The sequence below is a fragment of the Eublepharis macularius genome, chromosome 5, assembly GCF_028583425.1.
Source record: "Eublepharis macularius isolate TG4126 chromosome 5, MPM_Emac_v1.0, whole genome shotgun sequence".
Lineage (NCBI taxonomy): Eukaryota > Metazoa > Chordata > Lepidosauria > Squamata > Eublepharidae > Eublepharis > Eublepharis macularius.
The window spans coordinates 50,072,964-50,091,791 of record NC_072794.1 but is presented as its reverse complement, the minus strand read 5'-3'; the positions used below and the strand labels follow the sequence as shown (position 1 = coordinate 50,091,791).

Here is an 18,828-nt window from a genome sequence, read left to right as displayed (position 1 = left end):
TATACACATATGTTAGACAGCTTAACTTAAATTTACAACTAGCAAAGGAATGCTAATGTTGAAGAAAGCACTCGTCTCTAATGGGAACAAAAGAACAGTTAACCATAGATAGAAAAAAAAAGACAGAACAAGCTGCTTCCCCTTTTAAATCAGCACATCATCAAAAACAACTGCTAATCATCTGATGCATAATATTAACACCTGGGATTAACGTTGGTAACCACACCAAAAAACAAACGATGGATCAGGTCCCAGCAAGAACGCAGACAGCACCCTTATTCATGATAGCTTCCCTATTTTAAACCTGTGACTACTGACACCATTTTTAATTGATTTGTAGTTTTTTTTAACAGAGAGGCGCAAGACAGACACACACACCCCGCTTGCAGAACAAGTGTACAGTGGGTCAGCCCAAGCTGAGTGGGCTTGTTGACTGGCCAGCTCATCCAAGGAAGATGCAGGAAGAAGGCTGCGACCCAGCTGCCCCTCTCCACACTTCTCTGAACATAAGGCGGATGGATGAGTGCTGCCTGCCCTGCCTCCCCTTGCCCAGCCTACAGCTGAATCTGCATGCAGGGAGAGGAAGAGGGTATATCATACCAGTCATGAAAGCAGCAAAACCAGGACACCAGGTAGAGTTTTCTATATACTATACACATAAATTTAGAAAATGAGTAAGTCTTCTATCTATAGACTTGCTTGAAGTAACTGTCATCAGGGAACCACCATAGCATGAAGAAAAATATGAATTTGCCCTCATCAAGTCTTCCAGCACATCACTTGTCCTCCAAGAGGATTTGTCCCCAACAGATCCTACCAGACCAACATCTCCTTCAATGACCAAGTGACAGGTTTACTGGATTGTGGGAATGCTGTTGATATAGTTTATCTGGATTTCATAAAGCTTTTGACAAAGTTCCTCATGATGTTCTGATGGGTAAACTGGGGGATAGTGGACTGGACTCTACGATGGTTAGATGGATCGGGAACTGGCAGGATAACTGCACCCAAAGAGTAGCTGTCAGTCACTGGCATCACGTCTGATTGGAGGGAGCTGTCCAATGGAGTGCCACACCACAGAGCTCTGTTCTGGAACCAGTGCTTTTTAGTAATTTTATAAATGATCTAGAAAAGGGTGTGAAGAGATTACTCGTTAGTAGGGGTGTGCTCCTGAAAAAGATTAGGGTTTCCCAGTTCAAACACCCTGCCACTTTCTTCACCCGATGAGAGGGGGAGTCTCCCATCAGGTGAAGAAAGCAGCAGGGCGTTTGAAAGCCACCCTTTTCTTGCCGCTTGCAAATGGCATGAAAAAGGTGGCTTTCAAACTTCCTGCCCCACTGCATTTTTCTCCTGATAGGAGGGGGAGGAGGGAACCCTCCTCCTCCCATCAGGGGAAAAAAGCAGCGGGGCGGGAAGTTTGAAGGCAAGCAGCACTTTTCTTGCTGTTTGCAATGCAAACAGCTAGAAAACTGCTACAGGCGTGGCTGCTGCCGCTTTGCTCAAAGCTTCCCAAAGTGATACGAATTGCTTCAGAAAGCTTTGCTTCAGGATTCCCAAACCAGCTCAGCAATGCTGAGGTCAATTCAGGAATCCCGAATCTTTCCAAATCGGGCCCGATTCAGGTTAAAAACCTGAATCGGAAACCCAACGCGCACATGCCTGCTTGTTAGATTTATAGATGACACCAAACTGGGAGGAGTAGCAAACACCCTTAAAGATAGGGTTAGAATTCAATGAGACCTGAACACACTGGAAAAGTGGGCAGATTTGATTTAACATGGGCAAGTGCCAGGATCTCCTCCTGGGTAACAAATATGCAAAGCATGCCTACTAGATGAGGGATACACTCCTGGGTAGCAGTGTATGTGTGAACAAGATCTTGAAATACGGGTGGATGGGAAACTAAATTTGAGCAGTCAGTGTGATTCAGCAGCAAAAAAGGCAAATGCAATGTTGAGGTGTATCAACAAAGGCATAACATCCAAATCACAGGATGTCATTATCCCACTATATACTGCATTGTCAGGCCCCACCTGGAGTATTGTGTGCAGTTCAGGAGGCCTCACGTCAAAAAGGGTGTGGACAAGTTGGAACAGGGGCAGAGAAGTGCAATCAGCATGATCAGGGACCTGGAGACCAAAACCTATGACAAAAGACTGAGGCACCTGCAAATATTCCGTTTGGAGAAGAGGGGGCAGAGGGGCGATATGATTGCTCTCTTTAAGTATTTAAAAGGCTATTGCTTAGGGGAGGGAAGGGAGATGTTCCTGTTGGTATCAGAGGACTGGAATCTAAACAATGGGTTTAAACTACAGGAGGGAAGGTACTAGGCTGGACATTAGGAAAAACTTAACATTAAGAGTAATTCAGAAGTGGAATTGGCTGCCTAGGGATATTTGGGGGTTCCCCCTCAATGGCAGTCTTCAAGGAGCGACTGGATGAGTAATTGTCAGGGATGCTTTAGATGGTCTATAACACCCAACTCTGATTATATGAATACATAACGTAACTAAAAACACACACACCACAAAATAACCTTATGAGGATACAGAATGCTCCAAGAGGCGCAGAATGTTAAGTGCAAATATGAATCAATTAAAGGGGAAACAAAGTTCAAACCCCAAGAGTTTGTAAAATACTGGAAGGAGAGGTTTAGGTACTGAGGTGAATGGATATCCAAATTGTTAACTACAACCACATCAAGAACTCTTGCTGGCCTCCAGCTTCTCCCTTCTAATGGCAAACTTCACGGTCAAGTACCGATCACAAAAGCAATTAAAAGAGACCATCAGCCACCAATTTTAGAGTTTGTGTGTATTCCCTAGGTTCCCTACACGTGCTGAAAAATATTAGTTTTTAAAATGAAAACCTCCACTCCACCGTCCCCCACAACAAACACATGGACACAGAGCGTGCTTCTTTCCTTTGAAATTCTGACAGCAGTGAGCATCAGTTAAAGGAGGAGAAGGAAAAAAGAAAAACAGAGGAGTATGGGGAGACTGGTCTGCTCAAGCCCCTAAGAATTCTGGAAGGAATAAGATGGAGGTGGAGGATTTCCTAATTGTTCATTTCCTTTTTTTTCTTTTTTTTGGGGGGTGGGGCTGGGGTTTCTCACAGGCCCAGCTTATTCAGTGTAAGAACAGCTGAGATTCACGCCTCTAGAACTTTGTGAACCAAGAAACTATTGAACTATTAAATTATTCAATAAACTTGCACCCAAGATTTTCCTTGGTTTGTCACTACCGTTACTCTGTCTTAAGTGAAAAGACCCAAGGAATTAAAAACAGATTACCTAACAGCATAGTTAAATCAGGACTTTAATACAATGACGACAAGTACAGCAAATCATGACTGGCAGACTGGAGCCAGTAAATGCTTCCTTATGAGAGGGGGTGGCTGCCCCTGCCTTGAAGTGGGCAGTGGTGCATCTGTGCCTACAGAAATCTACCGTTGATCCAGGAGAGTTGAATAACTATCACCCAGTCTTAAATGTACCATTTCTTGAGCAAAGTGATCGAACGAGTGGTAGCCGAGCAACTTCAGGGAATGCTGAATGAGGTGGATTGTATGAATGTGTTCCAACCTGCTTTCAGGCCTGGTCATGGAACGAAAATAGCCTTGGTTGCTCTCATGGATGACCTGCACCAGGAGATGGACCAGGGTGCTTTTATGACCCCCGTTAATTCTCCTGGTCCTCTTTTGATACGATCAATCATAGTATCCTTCTAGACCTGTCTTTTGCTGTTGGGGCTGGGAGGCACTGTTTTGTGGTGGTTTTTGACCTACCTCCAAGGTCAGTGTCAGAGTGTGATGCTTGGGGGACTGCTGCACTACCCTTTGGCCTACAGAGTCCCATAAGGTTCAATCTTGTCCCCATTTATATATGTATTTTTAATAAAAACCTATTTGAAAGCATACATAGCAATGTATGCCAATTGTTTAAGACCAAGACAAGAACACTTCCAAATTTCAAGAGTTGTCACATCCTGCTACTTATGCCAATGCAGATTTTTTTTTAAAAAAAACTTGTTCACGTTATTCCCAGAAAACAAGGGTTAAAAGCATCTGTCCACATATAATTTTCTTGCATAAAAATTAACTCAAAACCAGAAATAGTTTACTAACCAAAAGAACTACTGGTGGATTTATAAATTCCTACTCTTATTTCTGCAATTCTGATCACAGCAGAGATTTAAATTACACTGGTGTCAAAACAAAACAAAAAGTCCCAATTAGCTTCATTTGCTACGGCAAAGGTAACAGAAAAAACAAAACTGGATAATGTTCTGAACCAGCCATCTAAACCTAAAAACATAACAAGAGATGAAAAATTTTAAGACTTCATTTCTCATACCGTGTTCTGCTATACAGATTAAATGTGGGGTTCAAGGACTGACATAAGGACACACTGTACATAAGCTTATGGAGTAGAGCTTCATACATATGCCTACCTATACCCACATACTGACCAGCAAAAGTGGGTCAGTTAACTGTCAGGGGGTGTTTTAGATAGTGGTATTTTTATTGGTTTTATGGCCTGTATTTTCTGTAATAATTTATGGATATATTGTGGTTCTTGCCCTGTTAACTGCTTTATGCTCTGCAGCAGTACACAGATTCTTAAATAAATACCTATGCAAAGGAGCAGCAAAACCAATTCTCAGTATTATGGCAATGCATGGGGAAATGGCCCCTTTATCAGTGCTGCATGAGTGGAGGAGGTCTCTCAGAGTGCAGTTGCACCTGGCCTTAATTACACCTCATCTTAAAGACCAGAGATCACATCCTTATTCAACCGGCTGAGCTTGCTACTGCCTAGAAACTGCAACAAACGTGTTTCCCCTTCTTTTCAAGCATGTTCTTTAATTGTGAGGCAAGTCACTAGTACAATTTTTTTATGGCTGGGTTTTTAATGGTTTATTAACATTAACGATTATGTATTTTCTATGATTTTATCATGTTTTATTTTGTGAGCTGCCTCAAGCAGGTGCCTAAAGAGGCCGTACACAGATTCACTGAGACTCAAGACAGATTACACAATGTCAGTCAGTATAGTCAACTTCAAAGACATTTCAACAATGTAATTGGGTATATAAAGGCAAATTTGTAAAGATATCCAATATAGATATCCAATATGGATAGCAGATATCCAATACAGAGTTGAAGAAATGCTGAAACAGAGCATAAGCAATTCAAAGCTGACATATTAAGCAGCATAGAAAATGCCCAGTAAGATCATACTTACAGCAACATACAGTATATAGCAGTAAAGTCTATATCCCTATCCTGTTATTGATGCATCTCTTTGAGATCATTTTCTTACAGTACAGTACAGTACTCCTATATAGCCATCTTGAATAATTCAATTTTGCTTAGTTTGTGGGAAGCCAGAAGAACAGAAGCTTTCCTGACTTCTTCAGGTAGACCTGAAGGCATCTGCAGAAGGTCATGTTCAGATGAGCGAACTGCTGTGGTAGAACATAGGGAGAGAGGCAGTCCCATAGATATGACAGACCAAGGCTGTGAGGAATATTGTATGTGATAACCAATACCTTGAATTAAACCCTGTAACTGATAGGTAACCAATGGGAGTGATATTCATGTTCCTCCTAGTGCTTGATAATAACTGAACTGCAGCATTCTGCACTAACTAGAGTCTCCGATTTAACTGAGAGGAGTGACCTAAGGACAGTGCATTACAGTAGTCAAATCTCAATGTTACCATGGCATGGATCCAGGTGGTCAGATTGGCCATACCAAGGCAGGGGGCCATCTTCCAGGCTAGACTGAGTTTGCAGAAAGCATTTTTTGCATTAGCCTTAACTTGCTTTTCTATCAGTGGCACTGGATCCAGTATAACCCTAGATTCTTAACTGAGTCTGCAAGGGTCAGATGAACTCAACTGAAAGTGGGGAGTACAACGTTCTTCAAGATCTCTGCCTTCACAACCATCATCACTTCTGTCTTGTCTAGGTTCAGTTTCAATTTGTTTGCTTTCAGCCATTTGATCACAGCTATCAGGCTGCAGCCCAAGAGCTCTACTGCAGTGATCCAGTAGTGATTTGAAATTACTGCAAATAACCCAAAATGAAATGAAAAGCCAGTTGCCTCTTCAGCTGGGCAAATGATTACATCGGAAACTTCAAAGATAACCTGCCAGCATACACAGTTCTTCTGTTTTTAGGAAAGTGGCTCAAGGTTATCCAAATCTGCCTTATTTACTTTACACAGTATGGCATGACACCAGCTGTTGTGCAAGCCTCTGTTTTTGTGCTGTCAATGAAGAACATGCCTCTGCCTGTACTACCCAAGCTAATGTGGGGGAAATTATCAGGTTGGCAGTAAGCAAATCTACAGTAAAAAGCAAGTGGTTACCCTGAAAGTAAAGCTGGTTTTACATAAATTGATTGAACACATTTACAGCAACCGTAGATATACTTTCTTGGGAGAGTTCCACTGAGCTCTATGGAAGTTAAACACACACAATGGGAATGGCTGGACTGCAAGACAATCATTTAAAGGGTAATAAAAATAGCAACAAAAACTTACCTCAGTTGCTTTGCATAATTCTGTTCAATTTCTATCCTTTCTTTAACAAATTTTGCATATTTTTCCAAGAAGTCGATGCCCCACTGTGTGTGCTTGTCTAAATTATCAAACTGATCCTTTAAAAAGAAAAACAAGAAAAACACTTTGTAATATTTGTTTATGAAGCACATAACCAACTAGATGCTATACAAAATGTTCAAAAGATAATCCCAGTCTCAATATGGAGGTTCCATTTAGTTGTCCTCCATTAATTTATCTAACCTTCATTAAAAATAAGCCAAACCAGTCATTATATCCTGAGACAGTGAGTTCCATAAATTAATGATGCACTGAGTGACACAGCACTTACTTTTGCCTACAAATTTCATATATTTCTCTGTCTACCTCCTCCACACTATTCATAGTTTTACAGGTGTTAGTCATTCCTACCACCTTTCCTTTCTAAATTACACAACTCTAAGTGTTTTAAGATGCAAATCAGGGCTCAGAGAAAAACGAAGGTCAAATGGAAATCCTGAATACCCGGTGGCTACATGCTTATAACCAGAACATGGCTCTCCAGCTGGTGGTTTTACACTTATAATTGAGAACTTGGGCTTCAGGCTGAAGGAAATTTGAGTTTATCATATTTTAAGACATTCAGCTGTAACATTCACAAAACCCAGTAATTAACAATATGATCTTTTTAAAAGGTCTCAAACTGTCATTCATGCTACATTCAATTATTTCTCGAATTAATTTGCATTTAAACATGATTAAAGACTAATACCACAAAAAACTGCAGCGGTAACAGTAGAGGGTGAAATGATGTGAGGCGGCAAAGGTAAGCCTACTTTATCTTTACAATCAAAGTTTATATTTCCCCCCATATCCAACATACAGGGCAACACTGAACCACTATTATACCTGAGTTAGCCTTGATGACATGAATTAATTGCTCAGTTCTTCAGTTCAATACATAATGTATAATCATCAAGAAGGAACACGAATGTATGCCGCTGAAAGAGTTGAAATACTGATCCATAAAAACCCGCTCAGGCACAGTAGTGCTTTGCTCTGCAGTAATGAAAGCTTCTCTAGTATGATGGGGTGGGAATGACAAAATGAGATATACGCTCACAACAGATATGTAAAAGTTTAGCTCAGAAACCATAGCCACATTGTTTTGTGAAGCACCATCAACTCTTGGGCCAAAGCACTTGTCATGCTATGTTACACAATTCTACATGCTGTTACATGGATTCCAAATAAGTAGCCTGAATATATGTATTACGCAGCAGAGAAACCAAGATGTGGGAGATGAAAAAGAGTACTATGACATACACCGATTGAAAAAACTCTGTACAATCACATATTTTACTACTGTAAACGGCACCTAAATGCAACAAAAGCAAAGCCAACAAAAGCAAAACTAACTGGGAAAGACGCTGCTTATTTTTGAAAAGTTACAAATAAAATGGGATACACTGTGTCTGCATAAAAAATTCTTACGGCTCAATCAGAGATTCTTTAATGCAGTGAGCCACCACGACACCCACGTGAAAACTAAATTGTTACAGTCTTCCCATAGGTAATATGTGCAGCCCGATGCTATATATGTTTATTCAGAAATAAGCCCCAATGAGTTCAACAGGACTTGTTCTCAAGTATGTGTATGGTTGCATTCTTAATCTTATTACTGAACAATATTTATTATTAAAAGTGAGGGAAGTTTTGTTTTAATTACTTTTCTTTTATTCGTTCTCTTGGTTTTTTTTCCTTTTTGTATTTTTCTTTTTTCAGACCACCATCCCCATTCCGACATTTATTTTTCCTCTGTTATATTGATCTCGGAAGTTAAGCAGAGTTGGCCTTGGTTAGTAATTGAATGGGAGACCTCCAACGAAGACCAGGGCTGCAGAGACAAGCAGTCTCTTGCCGTGAAAACACCCCCAGCGGTGCCACACGTCAGCTATGGCTTGGTGGCACTCTCCACCAACATATTCTCAAGATTCTCTACACTGGGTGGAATTCAGACAACTTTTTTGTTCACTCTTGCCCAATTCTCATCCTTATTGCAACCCCAGTTCCACATGACTTTTGTACATGCGGGTCCCATGATCCCCAGGTGGTCAAAGGGAACCCCTCCTCCTTTTCCCCCCAGTTTAAAAGTTGGTTGGATTCAACCCATTTTTCAGCTTCTTCTTGCTGATTTTTAGATATTCCCTTTTGGGGGTTTTCCCATAGCCGTTTTCTTTACTCTGCCTTTTGGCCGATAACTGTCTATTTTGACAGCTAGCTGTTCTCTAAAACCTCAGACAGAATCCATTTCAAATACTGCTACCGAGAATCATTAAAAAGAGACACCAATTGGGAGTATGCATAAGCAAAATAAGTTTTGTTCTATAGACTAAGCTATAGATCTTCTCATATTCATGTCAAGCAAAAAACAACTGAACTTTCCAACAAGAGTCTTATTTATTTCTATTCAATTTCTAGGATTTATAACAACAACAACAACAACAACAACAACAACAACATTTGATTTATATACCACCCTTCAGGATGACTTAACACCCACTCAGAGCAGTTTACAAAGTATGTCATTATTATTCCCACAACAAAACACCCTGTGAGGTAGGTGGGGCTGAGAGAGCTAGAAGCTGTGACTGACCCAAAGTCACCCAGTTGGCTTCAAGCGAAGGAGTGAGGAATCAAACCTGGTTCTCCAGATTAGAGTCCCACACTCTTCTACACCAAACTGGCTGTCCAGAGTTTATCTACCTCCCAAGAGCCTAACAGGTGGTTTGCCATTGCCTGCCTCTGCATAGCAACCCTGGTCTGCCTTGGAGGTCACCCATCCAAATACTAATCAGCAAATACTAACTAAACAGGTGGTTAACATATTGAGACATATTAGTTTTTTCACAAGGGGAATGTAAAATGAAAGTGAGAGAGGATCTGAATACACAAGGTTATACATGTCAATGCACAATTAACAGAGTGATTTAAAGTTGACAAAAAGATGTTTGGATTTCATCAAACTATGACAGTATTTGAAACAGAGCTATGTATGAGTGATGACCCTGTTATTGATAAAATGTATAGGGTTTTGTTGAGACTGGAAACAGAAGAATAGGTGAAAGTATGTATGATAAAATGGACAAAAATTATGGTTATAATATACAACTCAAACAGTGGGAGAATATGTGATCGATGGGTCTTAAATTCACTTTAAATATGGGTTTGAAAGAAAACTTTTATAAAATGATGTATAGATGGTATATGTCACTGGAGAAATTAGTATAAATGTATAAGAATGCTTCAGATAGATGCTGAAAATGTGAACAGCAGGAGGGGGCATTTTCTTACCTGTGGTGGACATGTAACAAAGCAAAAAAGTTTTGGAAACAAATACGTTAAATTATTCTGAAGGTTTTAAAAACTAATGTTCAAATGAAGCCAGAGGCCTTTTTGCTGGTATTAACGGATAAATAGATGGAAGCTACACACAGCATACTATTTTTGTATGTGATAACGGCAGCAAGACTATTATATGCTCAAAAATGGAAAGTTACAACATTATCTACAGTAGAAGATTGGCTGGAAAAATTGATGGTCTATGATGAGATGGCCAAATTGACACCTTTAATCAGGGAAAAGACATTAGATAATATTTGATTATTTGGAAGCCCCTTATTGACTTTTTGCAAGAAACAGAAAGAAATGAACTAATGATCTGTGCTGAAGATTAGGGAGAGAGAAGGAATGTATGAATGGAAAGAAAAAATTAGTTACTTATGGTAACTTTAGAGTTAGTATACAACATGTAATATTGTTACTTTTTCAAATAGAAAATTGGTATGTATATCTATATATGTATATGTTTTTTCTTTTTCTTTTTTCTCTTTCCTTTTTGTTTATATGTTCTTTATCTAATTTAAAAACACTAATAAAAATCTATATTAAAAAACCAAATACTAATCAGCACTGACCCTGCTTAGCTTCCGAGATCTGACAAGATCGGGCTTGCCTACTGAACATGTTATAAAACAGCCTCTCCAGCTAACAGAAAACTTGTTCTTAAGCGTTACTTAGGCCACTCAATAAATAGTCTTAACAGATATCAAACCATTCAGTTTCCAAGTGAGATGAAGTTCAAAGGTTCAGTGCCCGAAGAGTCTCTTATTTTGCAAATGTCTATAGTGAATCACTCAAGTGGTTAAAAGAGAGCACATTGACTTTAAACGTTTCTGCACTAATGTAATAATTGCAGGGAATGACAGGCTTTTAGGTTCTGTTATAAAATTCAGAGTGTTTGAGAACGTATACATGGAACCCATTCTTTTTAGGGACTATGAAGAAGGTTGAGTAGACTCCCCCTTCCTCTTTCATTGTGGGGAACATGCTCCACAGCTTGAATGCCCAGATGTTGGATTACAGTTTAATTTCATGTAGGGGAGAGATGACACAATGTTCTGGTGGGTAGCTTTCAAATGGTATGGAATAGCCTTGTGAGACTATTCTAAGGTCCAGCTGTCTGCCTGCATGTCGACCCAGGCTTGATGGTGAGGAGTACTTGGCCTCTCACAGGGACGGCTTGTGAGTCATGTCTTAGAGAGCTTGGTATCAAGGTCGGATCTCTTTCCATATGTGAAGAACTGTCTGTTTGATCTTAGGACAAAGTAAGCATTATCCTCACAATACAGCTGGGGAGCTGGGCCTGAGAGGAATGGTTTACCCAAGGCCATGTGGTAAGTTCATGGCAGTAGTGAGATGTGAACCAGCAGAGTACTGCAACACAGTTCAGTTATGTATTGTCGAAGGCTTTCACGGCCGGAGAACGATGGTTGTTGTGGGTTTTCCGGGCTGTATTGCCGTGGTCTTGGCATTGTAGTTCCTGACGTTTCGCCAGCAGCTGTGGCTGGCATCTTCAGAGGTGTAGCACCAAAAGACAGAGATCTCTCAGTGTCACAGTGTGGAAAAGATGTAGGTCATTTGTATCTACTCAGGAGGGGTGGGGTTGAGCTGAGTCATCCTGTAAGAGTTTCCCAGGGTGTGGAATGCTAATGGCGGGAGGCTTCACTGTATCCTGAGGAGGTTCTTTTGCATATGGATTGGTGCTTGATGTGCTAATCTTCTCTGCAGGGCTATTGTCGGGGATAGAATGTTTTGTTAGCCTGGTGTTTTTCAGAACTGGAAACCATGCTCTGTTCATTCTTAAGGTTTCTTCTTTCCTGTTGAAGTTTTGCTTATGCTTGTGAATTTCAATGGCTTCTCTGTGCAGTCTGACAAAGTAGTTGGAAGTGTTGTCCAGTATTTTGGTGTCCTGGAATAAGATACTGTGCCTTGTTTGTGTTAGGCTATGTTCAGCCACTGCTGATTTTTCAGGTTGTCCAAGTCTGCAGTGTCTTTCATGTTCTTTTATTCTTGTCTGGATGCTACACTTTGTGGTCCCGATGTAAACTTGTCCACAGCTGCAGAGTATACGGTATACTCCTGCAGAGGTGAGGGGGTCTCTACTGTCTTTTGCTGATCGTAGCATCTGTTGTATTTTTCGGGTGGGTCTGAATACTGCTTGAAGGTTATGCTTTTTCATAAGCTTTCCCATCTGATCAGTAATTCCTTTGATATATGGCAAAAACACTTTTCCTGTAGGAGACTGTTTTTCCTTGGTTGTTTGATTCATCCTGGGTTTGATTGCTCTTCGGATTTCATTTCTGGAGTAGCCATTTGCCTGAAGTGCGTGGTTTAGATGATTAATTTCCTCATTGAGAAAGTGCGGCTCACATATCCGTCTTGCACGATCCACTAATGTTTTCATTATGCCTCTTTTCTGTCGGGGGTGGTGACTGGAGTTTTTGTGTAAGTACCGATCAGTGTGATTTGGTTTCCTGTAGACCTTGTGACCTAACTGAAAGTTTGCTTTGCGGATGACCAAGGTATCCAGGAATGGGAGTTTTCCCTCGATTTCTTTCTCCATTGTGAATTGTATGTTCAGGTGGATGTTGTTGAGATGATTCAAAAACCCCATCAATTCTTCCTCCCCATGGCTCCAAATGATAAATGTATCATCCACAAACCGGAACCATACACTAGGTTTGTGGGGTGCTGATTCTAGAGCTGTTTTTTCAAAATGTTCCATGTAGAAGTTTGCTATAACTGGGCTGAGTGGGCTCCCCATGGCCACCCCATCCATCTGTTCATAGAATTCGTTGTCCCATTGGAAGTAACTGGTTGTCAGACAATGGTGGAATAAGGCTGTTACATCCTCTGGGAAAATCTGATTAATAAGTGCAATAGTGTCTTTTACTGGAACCTTGGTAAACAGGGATACAACATCAAAACTGACAAGTATGTCTTGTGGATTGAGTTTCAGAGAACTGATTTTGTTGATGAAATCTGCTGAATCTTTGATGTAAGACGAGGTTTTCCCGATGTGGTCCTGCAGGAGATCGGCCAGATGTCTAGCTAATTCATATGTCGGTGAACCAATGGCACTCACAATGGGTCGGAGTGGGACTGAATCCTTATGTATTTTGGGGAGTCCATATAGTCTAGGTGGCTGTGCTTCAGTCTTGCATAGTTTTCTGTGCGTGTCGGAATGTAGTGAGGAATTCTTGATCAGCGCATTTGTTAGCCTAGTGATTTTGCAAGTGGGATCTCGTTTTAGTTTTTTGTAGGTGGAGGGGTCCAGGAGTTCCTTAATCTTCTTTTTGTATTCCTCTGTTTTCATGATCACTGTAGCATTGCCTTTATCAGCTGGTAGAATGATGATGTCTGGAAGATGCCAGCCACAGCTGCTGGCGAAACGTCAGGAACTACAATGCCAAGACCACGGCAATACAGCCCAGAAAACCCACAACAACCACAGTTCAGTTACTTAACCACTATAGTACAAGTGGGTTCTTGAAAGGAACCCCCCCCCTTATTAAAGGGATATCTAGATTAACTCCAGGATGGTCGCTTGGAATCCTGTCTGGACCTTAGTAGAGTGTGTTGTGAATAAAATGGCTGAGGGCCAAGGGATCGCCTCTCAGATTGTTTGAGTGTTTTTTGGCAACTCTTTTGTCCTGGGTCTCAACCCAGATCTTTCCCAGGGCATCCCCAAATAGCTTGTCTCTCTGCAAGTGGTAAGCAAGGAAGATATTTTTAGAGTGTAAAACTGCTGGCCAAGCTCTTAGTCAAGGGTGCCTACTTGTTACTGCTGCCGAGAACACAGTTCTGGAAGAAAAGGTAACTGCATCCAGGATGCTGTCTGCCTTGAAGGTACTGGCCTTTAAAATTCTGTTTGCCCCTTCAAGGGGGGCATCTATTGTTGAATGGGGGAAGTGGGATCAGTTTTCTGATCCATACTCCTGATGCTCTGGAGGCAATGGTTGTAGCCTTTATAGTCATAGCCTCGTGAGCTCTCTTCAGCATGACCTCTCTCTCCTTGTCTAAGATGTCTCTGACTGATCCTTGCTCATCCTCTGACAAGAGCCCAGATGACTGAAGTGTAGCCACTGATGTGTTGATCGCAGGTACCGGCAACATCTCATAGCAAAGAAAGTTAGTGAGTACAGGGATTTTTTTTTCTGGATCACATTAGGGAATTGCTTATTGGCTGTTAGTTTAGACCACTCAGCCTTGAGCTGTCTCCTAAAATATTCTGAAAATGGGAGGACCTTTTCTGGGGAACCTTCCCTAGGAAGAGACTCTTGTTTTCCTCGGGTCTGGATTAGTATTCCCTGTCTAAGAGTCCTCCTCCCCCAAGGGTAATTCCTGCAGCCCTAAGGCTGAGAATGTCTTGGTAGTAAATACTGGTAGACCTCAGATTCAGACAGCTGGGCTGACTGTTCTGGCAGGGATATTTCCTCCTCCTCCTCCGCATCTGAAGGAATTTTTCCTTCTTCTTGCCGTTATAGATGCTTTCTGAGGGCGATCCCCCTGCTCAGTGGGCATCCGTGTCTGTTAAACATTACAAGCTGCCTTATTCTAACTCAGACCATCAGTCCATCAAGGTCAGTGTTGTCTACTCAGACTGGCAGCAGGTCTCCAGGGTCTCAGGAAGAAGTTTTTTCCATCATCTACCTGATCTTTTTAACTGGAGTTAATGGGAAACAAACCTGGATCCTTCTGCAGGCAAAGCAGTTCTTTCACTGAGCCTCAGCCTCGCCCATGGAGGAAAGAAGAGGAGGAGGTAGACACCACACCACTATTAACGGAGGTTTCATCCCAGCAGAGATTACGTTTCTTCCCTCATGGTTAGTCTTAGGAAGTTAAAAGGTTCAAAAACACAGGCGAGTTTGTGCCCTTCGTACGTTACCCTTTTGACGGGAAGAGTCCTGTTGTAAAGGCAGGGCTAGATCTGAAGAGAAAAAGCCTGCTATGAATTTCCAGCCAGGAGGTTGGCATAGGCACATTCACTGTGGCGCCACAGCTGAGGAGATTCCTGGTGTCATTTCCCGCCAAAAGCCTGGGCTAAGGTAACGCACCAACTCCAGCTGCAGAGCAGGAGCGCACAGACGCATCCATCTTCCGATCAGTGGGATGGGCCTTTTGAAACTCTTCTGTGGCTCTAAGGTCGACTTGTAGCCTGGAGACCGCACAAGCCGCAGAGGCATGTCGGTGCCAACTCGTTGCTGGGAGCACGTACAAGCTGGGAGGCATGTCGGCCCCAGATTCATCAATCCCCATCGTGTTCAATGCGAATACTGGGGAGCATTCCTCTCTGTTGTCTAGGAAGCTGTCCTCAGAATCTCTGGCATCCATCTTGTAGGTGACTTCCCCAAATGGCTGCCATGATCCTCTCAGTCAGTCAGGGAGAGTAGTAAGAGACAGGAGAGGAAAGTTTTAAGTCAGAGTTTGAAAGACAAAGGAAAGATTAAAGGAAGAGCAAAGGAGTAAGAATGGGAAAGTGAAAGTGAAACTGAAGTCTTAATAAGAAAGTAGCAGAGCTAGTCTGCTACTAGACTGCTCTCCCTGGAGGCAGGGACAGAACCAAAGAGAGAGGGTGTCCCACATGCTAGACAGGAAGAGGAAGAAAATTAGTTCCTGCCTCCCTGATTGGACGGTGGGAATCACCCAAGATGTCCTCTGCCTCAGAGGGAGAATTATGTAAGCCCAAGGACTTCCAATGCCTTCCCATAATGGCAAACCACTATTAGTTGTTAAATCTGAACCAAGCCTCTATATTTTTCTAAAAAATTAAATCTGCAATATAAGCTTTTTTGCATTTTGAGAAACATTTTACTGATATTTCAGGTGAAGATATCCAAAACCAGAAATAGTAGATGGAGTAATATCATTGTTGAGGGCTGGCTAACTGAACTCTATAAACATCAAAACATTTTATGGGTGCAGCTTTCATGCTGTACATTGAACTTCATTAAAACATTATATACCTTAGTATTGTGAAACTGGCTAAGTACACATTACATGTAGAAATTAAGGGTCTGAATACAATCCTTATTCTTTCCTAAAATTCATACCAAGCAGTCTACCCAACAGTTGCCAACACACCTAGAAAAGCGTGCATTCAAATCTGCTTTTCTAGACTAAAGTGATACCTTATGTAGCAGCCTAGCCTCCTCTCTTTGCACATGAACTACTGGGAACATAAAATCCAGAAGTAAACAGTGTAAAACAACTGTGTCATGTAGTCATCCTAAAGTTCAGATAGCAACTTAAGATCATTTGTTCAAGGTGACTCCCTCCAGGTTCGCCTACATGAACTTAAGCATCCAAAAATATGGCATGTCAAGCCCTCATGTAAAATCTTCTATTACAGAAAGCCAGTTGAATTCACATCTGGTTTTCTTCAAGAATCTGCAGGCAGAACTCCTGATACTAGTATTGTTCAGGGAAGAGCTAAACCACAACTTTGCCAGCATTTGCCACTGTTTCTAGGCAACCACTGTCACACTAGAAACCGGGTCAACCATGCTGAAGTCAGATCCTAGAAGTAGAAATATATTATTTTACAAAAAGGTGGGGGAAAGAGTAGAAAGTACATCAGACAAACTGGAAGGATTTTTAATTTTACGTATGACACTAAGAGAGCAATTCTAAGCAGGTCTCCTCAGAATCTACTCGGGTCTCAACAATGGGGCTTACTCCAAGGAAAGTGTTCTTAGGATAGCACTGTAAGACAGTTATTGTAAGAGCTACCCACTCCCCCACTCCCCAAGGACAACATTCAGGTAAGGAAATAAATTATTTGTTTTAGGACCAAGCTGTAAGTCATTATAGAGATGTCACATTATTATGCTGTTTCCCCATAGTTTTTCTATTTTCTACCCATAGTTCAGACAATCGTTTGCACTGGGACTCTTAAGAGTTATGTATGTGATACTGATTGGGGACAAAATGTATGGAACATTTCCCTCTAGGACACTCCAATTTACCTTGCAAGTGCTTCACCACAAGAAAGAAAGTTACCACTGCATGAAAATTATCAGGAAAAACCCTCGCTATCTCATCTTTATCAGCACTGTGAATGCTGTTGAAAATTACATTCCACATTCTACATGATGTACCTCATTTTTTAGCCAAAGTACAATGTGTAAAGGGCTGTCAAGCTGTAGCCAATTCACAGGACTCCATAGGCAAGAGACAAACAGAGGTATTCTGCATTACCGGCCTCTGCATGGCAACCCCAGACTTCCTTGGTGGTCTCCCATCCAAGTACTTACAGGGCTGACCCTGCTTAGCTTCCAAGATCAGACAAGACTGGGCTAGCCTGAGTCAATTCAGATATTTCTAAGTTATCCAAGGTAACATATGGGTTTGGCTCATGTACTCCTTTCCATGATGTTCTCACCATAGAGTGGACAAACAGGAACAGTCAGGAGGATCCTCACATTCAAACACTGAATTATCCTTCCTTTCCCCTGCAGTGGAGGAAGAGCAGGAAGGATTGTGTATGCTTATGGTCCACTACCAATCTCTGAGCAGAAATCATGAAAGTTATTCTGAACAAAGAGTAAAATTTAGAAGTTATGTTATTTTTTAATATGTATTAATGCTGTTAGCCAAGCTAATTCTCTTAAATCCAAGGAATTGGAAATGCAACAGCTATATTTGCAAAAATGCCCTTTATCTATGCCCACCCCCCCACCCATCAGCATTTTAATACATAAGTCATTGACTTGGACACCACCAATTCAATTTCCAGCAGTCTGCAGCCTTCTCTTTTGCAAAAATTAGAAGTCTGCCACGCCAAAACTGTCTCCAGATTCAACCCTGCTCTATATGCTCCAAAACAAGAGAAATTTTGGAGGTAACTCACAGACAGCTACAAAGGCCCAAATGTGGGCCTGCAGTGCAGAAGGCTGCTCCCCCTACACTTTTTCAAGTGCTGAAATGGCTGCGTGCACACCCTGTACATACCCACTTGAGGGTGGGGGGAGGACCTCTGCCTGCCATGCTGCCTCATGGCTTTTATAAATCCCTTTTAAATGGTGGTGGCAGCCACGGGTTAAGCCTGTGGATGCTGTCACATCTCGTTTGGCCTAAAATCTTGGAAGCATTTACCCCAAATAACCAAGTTACATCCAAAAGCCAGTTTCCCTCCATGCACTCACTCCTACCCACAGATAAATATGTAATTTCTTGTAGAAGGTCTGGGAACAGGTCCTTTGGTGGAAACTCAACGTACAGGAAAGAGTCAGTACTATTTCACCAGCAGATGTTGCAGCAAAGCGCTGAGCAGCAAAAGGGGGGAGAGGCAAGGTGACAAAACCACTGACACAGTTGTTTGGAGTAAAAAAGAGACCACAACTTTATTAAGTTACACACACGCCGCTTGTAGAGCATTGGCTCTGCATAGGGATCGGATCCTGAGAATCGGCTGACCAGCCTGCCAGATGATGAACTGCCATGGCCCCCTAAGACCCAAGCTGAGGCGCGGGGGGGGGGGAATGAGGAGTGGCAGCCGGTGGGTGTATACCTCTGTGTGGATCCCCTGCCACCTGGGAGTGAGTATGCCCTGCAGCCCCTGGTAAGCATGCACTGAAGAGACTGGGCTCGCAGGCTGCCATCTCCCCCCCCCCCAAAGGATCCTATCCCATGCCCTATCCACCAAGAAAATTGTGACAAAGTACAAGCAGCTACAAACCCCAGCTACAAAATCCCTGGAAACCTGGATTGTACACAGCTTTAAGAGACGGGGGGGTCGGGCAGGTTTTGCAACCACGCAAAGTGCAGGGTGTGCGGAGCTGGAGGTCCTTAAAAAGCCAGGCCCCCGGACCTGAGGGGAGCCTGCATCAGCCATGTCCAGTGCCCGGCCCCATCCCCTACCAGATCCCCACAGCCAGC

The 18,828-nt window shown here is 42.1% G+C and overlaps 1 protein-coding gene across 2 annotated transcripts in view; it reads right to left on the bottom strand.

Annotated features, from left to right (window-relative positions):
• FNBP1L (formin binding protein 1 like) overlaps positions 1–18,828 on the bottom strand; it is a 71,854-nt gene that overhangs the window by 38,667 nt on the left and 14,359 nt on the right. For both annotated transcript variants that reach the window (XM_054980088.1, XM_054980089.1), the window contains exon 2: positions 6,550–6,665. In XM_054980088.1, the coding sequence (XP_054836063.1) occupies positions 6,550–6,665 (116 nt within the window). The remainder of the gene's footprint in view (positions 1–6,549; positions 6,666–18,828) is intronic.